This window comes from Cornus florida, unplaced genomic scaffold (genome assembly GCF_030987335.1).
Source record: "Cornus florida cultivar Cherokee Brave unplaced genomic scaffold, ASM3098733v1 CherokeeBrave_3.0.0_Hap2_Chr03, whole genome shotgun sequence".
Classification (NCBI taxonomy): Eukaryota; Viridiplantae; Streptophyta; class Magnoliopsida; order Cornales; family Cornaceae; genus Cornus; species Cornus florida.
The window spans coordinates 56,376,102-56,391,713 of record NW_026775573.1 but is presented as its reverse complement, the minus strand read 5'-3'; the positions used below and the strand labels follow the sequence as shown (position 1 = coordinate 56,391,713).

Genomic DNA, 15,612 nt, shown 5'->3' with positions numbered 1-15,612 from the left:
ACCAACCTATTTGTGGCCATTGCAATCCCTCTAAGATCCCTCATCAACCCAATTAAGGCATATTTTACAGTATCAGTTCGAAACATTGCATCAGGTGTTGATTCCAAAATGATGAAAACCTAAAGCACCATAAAAACCGCTTTAAGGATTTCATTGATAAAGATAGTACAAATCAACTCTTAAAACACAATAAAGAGCACACAGTGCAGATCTCTAAAGATACCAATTCCATAAAGATAAATAATAGCAACAATCACACTATACACAACCTAGTAATTGGAAGACCGAATAGTGTAAATTTTCACTTAAGATAATAGAACATCATGTCTTGAGTTCTTTACACACACACACACACATATATATATATTCCTTTTAAGGATTGTACCATGTTATAAGTAAGGGTGTTCTTCAATCTCTCTTGTCCCAAAAATTTTACAATGTTAGAAAAAGTTTCTGTCACATCAAAAGTTCCTGTCACATCAAACATTCCCTTATGTATGGCCACACATGCCCAAGGTTGCATGCTCTTACTCTCTAACATGATTTAAGTTATTTATTGAGAAACACTATCAAATAATATATTTGAAAGAACTAAGAATCCTACATAAATAAACAAAAGAATAATTCAGTTATAGGACAAAAATTGAGTCTTCGGGCATACAAGAACACCCATGTGCGAGAGAGAGAGAGAGAGAGAGAGAGAGGGAGTACCTGTAAAAGTGCATCCATAGAAGATCTAAATTTCACAGAGCTGTCCTCCATAAAAATTAACCACCCAATAGTGTAATAGAATGTCGTTCTGCTGCGAGAGCATCTGTACTCTTCCAAGAAGGGGAAGTGCTCCCTCTGAAATCAGGAATCCAATAATGATTATAAGTCAAGAAAAGTGTATAAGAAGGGTTCTACATGTTAAATGCATGCAGACATAGTAATTTATATATCAGCAGTCCTTTATTGCCAATCTGAACACTACAGCACAGGCTGTGCTCTATCAGCGCTTAAAAATATAAATTTGACATTCAAATTAAAAGGTAAACAAAGAAATGGAAACAAAACATATCAGAAATGAGATTACAGTATGATGTGCAACTATGAATTTGACTGTATCCAACTTCAGCAGTAGCTTTCCAGTCATATATCTGCAAGAAATATGCAATTGTCCAACAAATAACCATTGCTTAAGGATAATATAAATCTATAAAACAAACAATATGTATAATTCATTTATCTACACAAATATCAGATGTAACTGAACTAACCCAGATGCCAGCTCCAAGAACAGACTTAGGGTGTGATCAATAACTTCCTCACTCTGCATGTACAAAAAAAGTTCAGATATAACATGACTCCTAGAACAAGATAAATAATAAGAACCAAGCACAGAGATTATCACCTCCGTATAAGACTTGAGGTTTGTAGCGATTTTGCCAACAATCACATTCAATATCAAAAGATGATCATGAAGTCCAAGAAGCTCGGACAATCGGGCATATAACTGCTGCAATAGAAAGAGGAAGCTTCAAGGTAAAAGAATAAACCTGAACTTTATAACAAAAACAAATTGACATTTCATTACCTTCGAAGAATGCATGGCCTGATCACCTACATAAGACTTCCTAAAATGCTGAAAGAAAGTGAGAATTGCCCGATCAAGTCTTTGCTTGCTTAATTCACCATATCTCTGCCAGAAGCCACGTGAATGATATGTATAGCTTTAAGCACTTTGTAACACATCAGAAATATCAAAACTATGAAGCATAAGTATGAAGTAATAAATGGATTTCAATCAACAATAGAAGCTTAATTAGAGATACTGCAGCTTTTAACGAAGTTAAAACTGAGATTAGATGAGAAAAGAAGATAATAATTTGGGAAAATTTCACCATATTGAAATGATGGTGTCCTATTGTATATTCATAGTAACAACAATAAGGGAGATGAAGAGATTCTGTCAACAAGTTTGTTGCTACAACAATAAGAAAGAGATGGAGAGATTCTCTCAACAACTGATCTGATTCTCTCAAAAAACTTATCAGTTTGTTATGGGTTTGTTACAAAGATTGGATTACCCTTTGATAATTTTCTGATTGATCCAATATATCATTAGCTAATCTCTCAACACCCCCTTCAAGATGATGGTGGAGCAAGGACGAACCAGCAGCTTGTCTCTTAGAAGTTGAAACCGGGGTACCGATAGAGCTTTGGTGAAGAAATGTGTAGTTTGGTCAGCACTTGGAACAAACATGATTTTTAGAGAACCACGTAAAACATGTTCCCTTAAGAAGTGATGGTCAGTCTCAATATGTTTTGTTCGGGCATGAAGAACTGGGTTGGAGGCCAAGTATGTAGCACTGATATTGTCACAGTGAAGGATTGAAGGATGGTGTAACGGGATTTTTAACTCTCGAAGAAGGTATCAGCTGCTGTGCGCTCTAATGCCCTATATTCTGATTCAGCACTTGATCTAGAACCAGTGGTTTGCTTCTTAGTGGCCCAAGTGATGAGGTTAGGACCAAAGTAAATGCACAAGCCAGTCATAGAACGTCGATCATCCGGAGAACCATCCCAATCAGCGTCAGAAAATCCCCACAGATGTTCATCACGAGATTCAAAAAGATGTATGCCAAAATGAGGAGTGTTCTTGATGTGTATCAAATAATCCTTTTGATGGCAACTAAGTGAGACTCATGTGGCTGATGCATGAATTGGCAGACCTGATTCACAACATATGTAAGATCTGGGCGTGTGATGGTGAGGTATTACAGTGCACCAACTAGACTACGATAGGATGTGGCATTAACAAGGTCACCAGCATCAAAAAAGGATAATTTGGAACTAGCAACAACGGGTGATAAGCATGGTTTAGCTAGAAGGAAATTAGATTTCTCTAGAAGGCTGAAAGCATATTTTGTTTGACTCATTTGGATGCCACGAGAATCACGGTAAACTTCAATCCCCACGAAGTTCTGTAATGAACAAATCCGAGCTCATATAGTGCAGCACTAAAGCCATCAAACCATGTTCTTGGTGCTTGCCTCAACCCATAAATGGATTTGTGAAGACGACAAACATGATTAGAAAAATCCATGTCTATAAAACCTGGTGGTTGCTTCATATAAACTATGAAGAACACCTTGTAGGAAGGCATTTTTAGGCATTTTTAACGTCAAGTTGACGAATAGGCTTATGGCCAGAGAGAGGACAAGTCGAATAGTAGGAGGTTTAACAACCGGGCTAAACGTCTCATCAAAATCCAGCCCAAATTGTTGATGGTAACCTTTTGCAACAAGTCTGGCCTTGTGTCGTTCTATAGAACCATCAGCATGTTGTTTGACCATATAAACCCATTTGCATCCGACTACATTTTGGGCTTGAGAAGCTGGAACAAGAGACCAAGTTTGTTGGCGAAGAAGGGCATTAAATTCATCAAGCATTGCAGCTCGCCAATGAGGTGATTTGGATGCTTCAGTATAACTTGTAGGCTCGTCAACAAGAGAATGAACATACTTTGCAGGCATCTTGGCAGCGGGTGTTTGCATAATTTATTTGCATAAAATCTCATGTTCTTGTGTGGTTGCATAATTTATTTATTTGTGCTCTCTATATTTAACTGATTCATATTAGTGCTTCAAACTATAATTAACCCAATTTTAAAATGTTATTATATGTTAGCAGATATATGATAGCCACAAATCATGGGATCTGACTTACCATATTAGCCGAGATATGATAGCCACAAATCATGGGATTTGACTTTATTTACGTATATGTCTATGCAATGATTTTATTCAGTTTCCTTTCTTGTAATATTAACATGTGCTCCTTTTAGTACATAAAAACTAGAACTGTGAATGAGTGTTTAAGCCTGAAATAACCCAAGCCTTTTATATACTGCTTGTGCTAACTAGATCTAGGCCTAATATCCTACAGCACCAAGATTTATTGACAGGAGTCAAATAAGCAGCAGCAGCAAGGTTCTCAATTTGCAGGTATTTTCGAACATGAGACACACTGTACTGTGAATGACAAAATCAGCTAGCAGGCATCTGGTTTGCTACTCAAAAAGTCCAAAACTAACATAATTGCAGACATCTTTGCCGGTATACCTGACTATGAAGTCCACTGTCGGTGACATTTATTAACCGCAAAACACGAGCTGAAAGTTCTGCATCAAGTACTTCTTGTGAATCCGCACTGAATGAGAGAGAAGAAAATGACCAGCTGATTGTAAGTTGAAAGCAAGTTTGGCAGTATATATTACATGGTAGAAAAGGTATTTCATTTAGTGAAGAAGTCCATTTACCTACACCCAGTACATTGTTTTATTTTAAGAATAGCAGCAATTACATGAACGATCCAAGAAAGTTTGGCTTCAAGCACAGACAGTTCACTGTTATCACTGGTCTGGAGTCGGGCTCGTTCCTATTTAAGAAATTAAATAATATGACTTCCATAAAATAATTACATCTCGAGAAGCTAAAGAACATTATAACCAAATAAAAGAACCATCTTTATATAGTTTCAACATACTGTGTATGTTTGCAGAATAGGCTCCACAATGTTTATAATATACAAGCTACTGCTTTCATACTGAAACTCAAGACAAGAAAGTTAAAGTTATAAAGCTAGTAAGATCTAATAAAATACATATATGACTAGCAAACAAAAAAAATTTAAAGTTATAAATTGTAAACAATTTGTTAGGCTAGCAAGGTAATACAATGCAAGCCATATGTGTAGCATAAAACCTGAAATCGGCAAAGGTAGGGAAAGCAATCTAGCTGATCCTGAAGAAGCTCAACATTGTCCAGTGGATTCTCAGAAAGGTCATCTGGGAATCCAGCCTACAAATATAAATAAAAGCAAGAAAGATACAAGCTTCAACTTTAGAGAGACAGAGCAACATAAAAGTCGTAAAGGAACCCATGTATGACATTATACCTGTACAGAATCAAATCTTGACGTGATAAAACCTTCAGTGATCTTCGGCACAAATTCATCAAGCAAGCTGGGAGCATCACCCTTCAAATACGGTACAGAAGTCACCAATCTTGACCACAGCCCTAAAAGGTAGTAAACACTGCTGCTGGCCCACTGGAAAGAAAGCACGAACATATTTAGAATTGGAGCCAAAAGGTAATATTGAGTAATATATATACATATAATATATCCATGCATACATATGTTAGTAAAAGGCACTATAAATCAAACTATTTGCTCCAAATTCAATTTATGCAGAATGTTACACATGCTTTTTTGAAAACTTGGAAGTTCTAAACAGCATTCAACCTGCCAGGACTGCAAAGACTTTAACGTGAACTCTGCTACTAAACGTATCCAATCACTGTAGCCTTCCACGTTCACAAGTTCTGACAACTGCAACATAAATTCACATATTCAATTATCACGATTGACTATCTTCATCATTGTCAAGGTAAATAATAGCCATGGACTAAAATTAATAAATTTGTACCACTTAAAGCAGAAGTTACAAAAAATATATGTGCTTATGTCATCCATTTTGCAATTAAGAAAGAGACTTGCCATTCACATGTCAAAGGAAAAACAAATCTGAAGAATTAGAAATAACAGCGTTAAAGCTAATCCATGCTGTAATAACACAGATATGACATGGTACAATCATGTTGCTGCATCAAATATTTAAATAAAAATAGGATATGACCACAAATTAAAAGTTAAGAACAACATTAAAAAGATTGGGATAAGCTCAGGTTGCCCGAATAAGTGGAGTTTGGGATACGGTCAGGTTGCTCAAATTAAGTGGAATTTACCAACATCAAATTGCTACTAGTGAGGTCAAAATGAAACTTGATATTTAATGGCGGTACAAGTATCCTTGTGATTGATAATCCATTGCTTCGGTGATCTTAGAGATGATAAAATTAAAAAAAAAAAGAACAAAAGAGAAAATATAAAATTAATCTTAAAAAGAGGATTCTAAGATAGTGATATGTACATATAAAGAGATAAGAGGTATATACAAGCAAGAGAGTAAGAGAGCAAAAGGAACACTCGCTTGCTAACTAGTCAAAACTGATGCAACCAAGAAAAAGAAAAGGATTACTGACTAGAGCTCCAATTTAGCTTCTGTATGCAGAGAGATGAAAAGGATAGAGTTAAGAGGGATAGTGATGTAACAAATGTGAACAGTATATGAACAGTGTTTTCGAGAGTGTTTGCTAGATTCCTTTTTCATACTGTTTTAATAATCTAATAGATAAGAGTCTGTTTTAGGATGTTTTCATTGTTTTACTTTCCTAAATAGTTTAGGGCCAGTTTTAGAAAGTTTTCATTGTCTGTTTTAGAAAGTTTCCATTGTTTTAATTTTCCTTAATAGTTTAGGATTTGCTTAGGCCTATAAATTTTAGGAAGTTTCTCTCAACCACTTCTCGTGGATTCGAGTTTTAAAGAATACGTTGCTATTCTTAATTATTTTAATTGCTTTCATTGATCCGCTGCATCAAATTGTTATCAGAGCCATTCTCCATGAACAGAGAACAGGGAGAACGTGCGGCGACTATGGGAGAATTCCATCGAGTCGGGAACTCAAACAGAAGATTCAGAGAGCAGTTGAACGTCAAATTGAAGCCATGAATCGTGTGCAGGTTCATAATAGGTATGATCAGGACCAACCTGATAATGTGAATCAGCCACAACAAAGGGCTGGAAATCAACGTGGTCATCTTCAAGGTTCTAATACTAAGTGCCAGCTTCAGCAAGAGGTCTGGTCTGATTCAAGCGATGAAGAGATTGAAGGTATCGTTTTAGCACATGGAGATCACGGGGTCAAAACAAATCAGCGAGATTTCCAGATGAAATTGACCTTCCGTCTTTTAACGGTCAACTTGATATCAAAGGGTTTCTGGACTGGCTTTCGAAAGTTGACAATTTTTTTGATTATATAGGTATCGCGGAGGAAAAGAAAGTTAAACTGGTCACGTATCGTCTTAAGAGTGGTGCTTCTGCATGGTGGAATCAGTTACAATGTTCTCGAACCCGACAGATGAAGGATCCGAATAGATCATCTCGGATGAAACAACTAATGGAGAAGCGATTTTTACCGGCTAATTATGATCAGATTTTTTTTTTTTTTTTGATAAGTAAATTGTATTAAAAGCGTTCAAAAGTGGAACGCGTCCCAAACTATACAAAGACAAAACGGAGCCTATGAACTGAAAGAGCTCATAAAATCAACAATATCCTCAAGAGAGGAGTAGTCTCTCCCCTGACCCCAACAAAACAAATTACAAATGATAGAAAATTTTAACACCCCAATGGAGGATTCCTTTCCCTCAAAAGATCTTCCATTACACTCTCTCCAAAGACTCCACCAAATACAAAAAGGGGTCACCCTCCAAAAAACTCTGGCCTGAGCCCCCACCCATTGGCCCCTCCACATATCTAACAACTCCCAAGATGACCGAGGCATGACCCAATGAATACCAAACAGGCCAAACATCAAACTCCAACAATCATGAGCCACAGGACAGTGCGACAAAAGATGATCCACCGACTCCCCCTTAATCTTGCAAAGACAACACCTATTAAAAATGATATGCCTTCGCTTCCTCAAATTGTCCAAAGTCAAAATCTTACTCCAAGCTGCAGTCCACACAAAAAAGGCCACCCTAAGAGGCGTCTTAGACCTCCACACCGTCTTCCATGGGAATGAGGTACCATGAAAACTAGAAAGGCACACAAAAAATGACCGGACCTGAAACATCCCCTGAGAAGAAGGCACCCAAATCAAGGAATCTGCCCCAGACCCCTCCACCTCCTGTCCGTAAAGGAGAGCCAAAAACCCAGTGAAATCGTTCGGTTTGTGTTTATGCTGAAGAATTCTATCAATTATCATCTCGCAACGATTTGTTAGACTAAAGCACAAGAAGTTGCGCGACTCAATAATTGTTTGCGGTTGGCTATTTAGGACAAAGTGATGTTGCAAGCGTCTTTCACCCTTGATGCTGCAGTTGAGTTGGCCACTCGAGTGGAAGCCCAGTTGGATCAACCGAATGCTCGTAATCAAAATTTTGGGCGTCCTACTTCTACACAGCAGACTGATTCCAACAACCCACCACCATCTCTGACCATCAATCAACACTCAGTAGCGACTCAAGAAGTGGGTGGCACTAGTAATCAGCCTTGGAAGACTCAAAACTGTGAGCAGCAATAATCGGAGGGCACCAACTATGAACTCTTATGCTCCACTGCTTTCAGGAAAGTGTTTTCAGTGCCTAGAGCCTCGGCATCGTTCCAATAACTGTCTGAAACGTCGTGTTGTTGCCCTTGCAACTAATGAAGAACAAACCGGTGACGATGAGAGGCCGAAACAGGTGCTTATAGAGGCAGATGAGGAAATTTCTTTGGTCGTGCGTCGTATTCTGTATACCCCCAACAACAGGAGCTTGAGTCCCAACGGCATAATATCTTGCATACTCGATGTACTGACATGATTGCATTCCATATGCTTTTGGGTTGGCCTTGAAGTATGATGTTAATTCTACCCATGCTGGTCGACTGAATACTTTCACTTTTGTAAAAGATGGGGTTAAGGTGACCATGGTATCTATGAATAGAGATAGGCAACCTAAGGTTCCCAACGTAGACGGTCGGGCATTCATAGTGGTTTCGAATTTAGAGGACGAGGCTAAGGAGGTCGATATTGTTTAAGCTCTAGTTGTAAAAGGGGAAGATATCACACCAACCAATGTTCCAACTAAGTTGTAGCCTTTAGTTGCTGAATTTAATTCAATTCTAACTCCAGATTTACTGAATGAACTTCCACCCCTACGGAATATTCAACACCCTATCGATCTTGTCCTGGGCTCTCGCTTACCTAACATTTCCCATACAGAATGATTCCAAGACAACATGCTATAGTAGCAAGTTCATGATTTGCTTACAAAAGGATTTATTCAGGAAAGCATGAATCTGTGTGTGGTGCTTGCCTTATTGACACCAAAGAAAGATGGGAGTTGGCGGATGTGCATGGACAGTCGGGCGATTGATAAAATTACTGCCAAGTATCGGTTTCCAATTCCTCAATTAGATGATATGCTTGATAGTTTGGCAAGTTCTTCTATGTTCACAAAATTGGATTTAAAGAGTGGCTACCATCAGATTCGGATTTGGCCGGGAGATGAATGGAAGACGGCCTTCAAAACAAAGGATGGGTTGTACAAGACGCTAGTGATGCCATTCAGGTGGTCAAATGCACCCAGCACATTTATGGTACCAAGCTTCGTTGTTTTGTGGGGGATCATTCAAAGCAGTGGGATTTTTACTTGGCCCAAGCAGAGTTTGCATATAATAACATTGTGAATCGGTCTCAAGGTAAGTCCCCATTTCAGATTGTTTATCGACGTGTACCATCTCATACTCTTGACCTTGTTCCGTTACCAAAGCTGCCAGGGATGAGTGCTGCTGCGAATAATATGGCAGACCATATTATTGATGTTCATGCCAATGAGAAGCAAAAGTTGGAACAATGCTAAGTACAGGGCTGCTATAGATAAGCACCGGCGTGAGAAGGTGTTTAAGGTCGGGGATTTGGTTATGGTGCACCTTCGGAAAGATAGGTTTCTAGTAGGAACTTATAATAAATTGCAGTTAAATAGGAAACTGTATACAATGAAATTATACTCTCTCTCTCTCCCTCTTCTACGGACACCGGAGTCTTCTGCTCCGGTGACCTAATCTGAGTTTTACTGCTGTCCTTTTCTGTTCTTTACTAGCTGAATCTTCTTATGAAATCTATTCTAGAGATCGCAAATCTGCCTCGTTTGTATCAGGGGGGTTCAGTCAAGGCAGCTAAACCCCACAGAGGTTCCTCAATTTACTTGGATGATGTTTCTACTGAGCGAAGAAGGGAGGAGCTCAGTTCGTGTTTGGTGGGTAAATTTGACAAAGAAGTGGGTGACAGGGCAAATCGCAGAATGGGCCACGCGTGCTTGGCGTGTCTCTTGTGGAGTTGGAGTGACACCTTTGCCGGATTCCCTCTTCCTGTTTCGACTTCCTTCAGGCGCTGAAGCCAAACAGGTGCTAAGGGAGGGACGGCGAGACGGGTAGGGCCACGCTGCATGTGGACAAGTGGTGTTTTAGGGTGGGATGCTCGGGTGTGTTGCAGGAGAAGGGGATGAAAAGGGTTGTGCTGTATGGTCTTCCCCTTCATCTCTGGTGTCACGCTCTGTTTGTCACTGTTGGGATCTGTGCAGCGGCTTTGTTTGTTGGAAGCAGATGAAACAAGGACAGCCGAACTTGTACGTATCACGGTGCATCAGTGCGTGGTGGAAGTGAGTGTCCGCCGACAATTTTTGTTTATGATGATCGCTTCTATTAAAGGTGGCGGTGTGGGAAGAGGCTCTTCCTGAGCTTGTGCCAACAACTGAGAGTCTGGAAGGAGGGGATGGGTCCTTTCTGTTGAAGGAGGAGGATTGGTGGAATATGGTGGCGAAAGGAAGGGAAGGAATCGAGAAGTACCACAGTTGGAGGGATGGTTGGAAGTTGCGGAGGGACGTCCGCCGAAGTAAAAGAAGAAGATGGGAAAGTGGATCTCACGCGCAGGGCGTGAGTGCTGCTGATCCAGCTGATACAGGATTTCGCGGGACACGTGGTGTGCAGAAGACACCTTATCTTCTGCATGGGGTCCAGTCATCAACGGGAGGCAGATTTTGAATCCGTTTCCTTCGACGCATGCCCACTCCAGCACACGGATGGCACATGATTCTTCAGTACAGAGTTCATGGGCTGGGTCTTATTGTAGAAATAATCTAGTGAACAGATTTGGGCCTAATGCTTCATAGAATAACAGGGTCCAGTTGAATGGCCCAATTTCGTTCAAGCCTAATGTGAATAATAAGAATCATTTGGGCCAACATCGCACGTCTTTGGGCTCGTGTGGTTCTAATGTTATTTCTAGACCGGTAAGACCATCTCCAATGCAAAATGCCATTTTGCATGCCAAATCTATATTTTGAGAGGAGCTACAGTGTCAAAATGTTATATTTTAGCAATTCTGCTCTAATGATGCATTTCATCCAAAATGCTATTTTTTGACACAACAACCATTATGTTTCAACTACCATTCCCAACCACAATTTTCAACAACCATTTTTTTTTTTTTTTTTTTTTTTTTTGAGTGTTTGTATTTTATTTAGCTTATTTGTCTTATTAAAAATAAATAAATAAAAACACTGACATATATATATATATACAAACACAACAGACATATATATACACACAATAGACATACATATATATACACACAACACTGACATATATAAATATATACAAGCACAACTGATATATATATATATATATATATATACACACAAGCACAACACCAAATTGGCAGCCCAACAACAAATTGGCAGCCCATGCGAGAGAGAAGAGAGAAGGAAGAGAGCAATAGCAGATTTGGCAATAGCTATATGTTGTGTTATATTTGGCACCACATTTGGCAATCTTATATTTTGGCAGCCCATTTGGCATGCCATTGGATTGGAGAGCCCATTTTAAATCCACATGCTATATTTTGAAAATAGAAGCCCATTGGAGTTGCTCTAAGGAAGCCCAAAGTGCCTAACCCCAGTGGACATAGGAGATCCTACGAGAGTGAGGAGACCCCTATTTGGTCTCTCAAATATAAGATGTTGCTTTCTTTAATTTTTTTGGGTTCATGGGCCCAATTGTATATCTTTGGGACATCTTTTGGATTTTATGGATAGAAGCTATAGTGGTCGCCTTTGGTGTATTGTGTATTCTTCTGGGAACGCTCCCCTCTTGCGCGTCTTTTATGAAATCTTACTTATCAAAAAATATAATAATAAATTGCAAATGAAGAAAATTGGGCTATGTGCGATTTTGAAGCGCATCAATGATAACGCCTATGTTGTTGACTTGCCACCAGGGATGGGGATTTCTACCACTTTTATGCGCCGGCACCTCTATCAGTGTTGAAGTCAAGGGTGAGTTCTATTAAAGAAGGGGAGCATGATGTAGTACACGTGAACAGTGCGTGAACAGTGTGTTCCAGAGTGTTTGCTAGTTTCTTTTTTCATATTGTTATAATAATCTAAAAGCTAATAGTGTGTTTTAGGAAGTTTTCATTGTTTCACTTTCCTAAATAGTTTAGGGTCAATTTTAGAAAGTTTTCATTGTCTGTTTTAGAAAGTTTCCATTGTTTTAATTTTCCTTAATAGTTTATGATTTGCTTAGGCCTATAAATACATGCTATCCTAACAGTTTAGGATCATTTATTACTTTTATCAATGTTGAAAGGTTATTAATTTTATCAATATCAGAAAATCGAGAATTTCTCTCAACCTTTTTTCATGCATTCGAGTGTTTCAAGAATACGTTGCTATTGTTAATTATTTTAATTGCTTTCAATGATCCACTGCGTCAGACAGAGGAGGGAGAGACTACTGCTTGGCTTTTGAGCATGCATAGAAAGGATCATGTGATATTAGAGTTGGTGATTTTGGAAAAATAAAATAAATGATACGATCATTTTAGTTCTATACCTACCACCAAATAACCAATCTAACCAGCCTCTTACAAAAATTATAATAAATAAAATTAAAAAATTAAAATCCTATATTTTGCAATATATATACGTATATATTATTTTAAATATGTGTGAGGTCAGATTCAGGTCATGTCAGGCCACCTAAGACCTCAACAGAAACCCAACCTAAAATGCACTAGTGTTGAAATTTTTCAACCAACCCAAGCTTCTACAAACCCACTTCATTCAAGCAACACAATCCTGAATGAAGTTTATGCAATAAGCTTCTTTTTTTTTTTTTTGATAAGTAAGAATTTATTACAAGCGCTCAAAAGGGGAGCGAAGCCCAAAGAAAACAGATAGGGGCCAAAAAGCGCCTTAGACCTTCAGAGAGGCCAAGAAAACAATGATATCCTCCATAGATCTATAATCTCTCCCTAAAACCCAACAAAAAAGAGTAGAAATAACAGAGAACTTAAGCATAGAAATAGGCTTCTTTTTCCCGTCAAAATATCTCATATTTCTCTCGACCCAAATACACCACCAGATACAAAGCGGCGTAGCCCTCCAAGCATCCTTAACACCAACCCCAATAGAGACGCCTCTCCAAGCTTCAATCAACCCTCTAGCATGGCCCAATGGACCCCAAATAAACGAAGCATCAAATCCCAGCAGTCTCTGGCCATACTTCAATGTAAAAGGAGGTGATCAACTGATTCCTCATTACACAGGCACATATAATAATGATTGACCACCACCTTTTTCCTCCTCCTCAAATTATCCTGGGTTAAAATCTTACCCAAGACAGAGGTCCAAGCAAAAAAGGCGACCTTGCGGGGAGCCTTAGAACGCCAAATAGACTTCCAGGGGAAGAGTTCACCTTGACCATCCGAAAGACATCTAAAAAAGGACCTAACCTTAAACCGGCCTTGCGAGTTAGGAATCCATAGCCACCCATCTGGTTCCCCAAAAGAAATCACCTGACTATACAAAAGCTCCAGAAAATGAGAAACATCCTCGATCTCCCAATCCTGAAAATGCCTCCTGAACTGAACATCCCAAGTCAGTCTCCCGTTATCAAGATGATAACAGTCAACAACCATGGCCTGTCGGTGAGAAGCAATCCTATAGAGCCGTGGGAAAGCGAGAGCAAGAGGGAGCTCCCCACACCATAGATCCTTCCAAAAACTGATCCTCCTTCCATCTTTAATGCGAAAACGAACATGCTTGCAGAAATCATCCCAACCCCTTCAAATGAAGTTCCAAACTCCCACCCCCCTTGGACCACGCATCGCCCGAGAGCACCACCCCCCACGACCTTCCCCAAACTTGCTAGCAATAACTTTCCTCCATAACCAATGCCTCTTGATTCCAAACCTCCAGAGCCATTTACCAAGGAGAGCCTTATTAAAATGCAACCACCTCCTTAACCCTAAGCCTCCAAACCGAATTGGACGACACACTTGATCCCACCGAACCAGGTGAAACTTAACACCCACCCACCCCCCCCCCCCCCCCCCAAAAAAAAGAAAATTACACTGCAATCTTTCAATTCTCTTAGCCACTGAAGAAGGAATTTGAAACAGAGATATGAAGTATGTAGGAAGGCTAGAAAGATTGCTCTTAATCAGGGTAACCCGACCCCCCTTAGACAAGTACTGCTTTTTCCAACCCGCCAACCTCCTCTCGAATCTGTCCACAACTGGATCCCAACTCCCCACACATCTACAATAAGCTTCTTCAGTTCAATCTATAGGAGTTTTTGTATGAGCCAAGTGACTTCTTAGCTGGGCTCACATCACTCAGGCTAGACAAGAAGGCTATATGTACAATCTTTTTCTTTTGGGCATTGATTTGGAGGTTTGGGAGAGGGAGACAGAAAGAGTGAGCCCTACTTACGAAATTCTTTTGGGCCTTTACATGTGCAAAAGGGATGGGGAGTCAGTTGATCACCTTCATTTTGCACTGTCCAGCGGCTTTCGACTGTTAAGAGTCTAATTTTTGGCTTGTTTGGAGTTCAGAGGGCTATGCCTAGGTCTGCGAGAGGTTTAAATGATGCTTGAAGAGAATGCCTTGTGGAGGCCCACGCCCGTGATTTTTGAAGGGGTTGGCACCCCTTTGTGTGTAATGGTGCATTTGGAAGGAACGGAATAAGAGATCCATTGATGGAGAGGAATCTTCTTTTGGCGCATTAAAGTTTCTCATTGTTAGCTCTCTTTTTTGTTGGGTTATGGGGAGAAATTGTAAATGTGTAGAGGAGATAGTTGATTTTTTGGGCTCCTTTTGGCTCCGGCCGCTGTGTAGTTTTCGGGAAGCGTTCCCCTTTTGAATGCTTTCTAATACATATTTACTTATCCAAAAAAATAAAAACTCTCAGACATCCTCATTTGTAAGAGGATACTTGGCCAGCCATATAAATCGAAGGGAGTGATATTCCAATTTTCAGGTTGAAGTTCTAGCAATGAAGACCACAAACTAGCAAAGTATATATGAAAATTCCAAAAATTCATTAGATTTGATATTATGTTGATATCCAATATAAATGTTCATATAATAGTATGTACTTGTTGATTATTAACACAAAATCATATGTCCAAATACAGTCTCACAATTTGTAACCATAGCAGGGCAGAGAAGACATATGAGGTCAAAACTTAAAAGAATCACCTGATAATTCACTCTGAAGCGTCCAAGAAGACGGCAATACTCATGGTAATTATCATGATCAGCAAGACCTGACTCCCAGTTCAAAGCACAAGATTGTAAATGACAAAATAAAGAGGGGAGGGGTTAAAGAAAAGGTAGAAAGAAAGGAAACACTGAAGAACAAAGAAAGTAAAATCGTGGAAATTTTGTGACAGTAACAGATTATAAAAAAAGAATGACAAGCATCACACAAACAAATATCATCAGTGGCGCATCAAACAGCAAACTCCCAGGCATAAAAAAAAAATTAAAATTTTCAAACAAAAAAGAGAACACAAAACTCACAAACTTCTCTAACATTACATAATGTACTGTTAACTAATTTGCTAAAAAGTATGCCGGTAGGGGAGTATGACAAGAATGTAGATACCCATGCA

General features: G+C 39.2%; 1 protein-coding gene across 3 annotated transcripts in view; it reads right to left on the bottom strand.

Moving 5' to 3' along the window:
* LOC132300582 (uncharacterized) overlaps positions 1-15,612 on the bottom strand; it is a 94,797-nt gene that overhangs the window by 45,405 nt on the left and 33,780 nt on the right. For 2 of the 3 annotated variants that reach the window (XM_059797737.1, XM_059797739.1), the window contains exons 11-23: positions 15,197-15,264; positions 5,290-5,376; positions 4,942-5,094; positions 4,749-4,844; positions 4,531-4,590; positions 4,304-4,422; positions 4,107-4,194; positions 1,577-1,681; positions 1,394-1,498; positions 1,260-1,312; positions 1,076-1,139; positions 712-846; positions 7-119 (exon numbers count right to left, since the gene is read on the bottom strand). In XM_059797737.1, coding sequence (XP_059653720.1) covers positions 7-119; positions 712-846; positions 1,076-1,139; positions 1,260-1,312; positions 1,394-1,498; positions 1,577-1,681; positions 4,107-4,194; positions 4,304-4,422; positions 4,531-4,590; positions 4,749-4,844; positions 4,942-5,094; positions 5,290-5,376; positions 15,197-15,264 — 1,246 coding nt within the window. The remainder of the gene's footprint in view (positions 1-6; positions 120-711; positions 847-1,075; positions 1,140-1,259; positions 1,313-1,393; positions 1,499-1,576; positions 1,682-4,106; positions 4,195-4,303; positions 4,423-4,530; positions 4,591-4,748; positions 4,845-4,941; positions 5,095-5,289; positions 5,377-15,196; positions 15,265-15,612) is intronic. The other variant, XM_059797740.1, reaches the window with a different exon arrangement.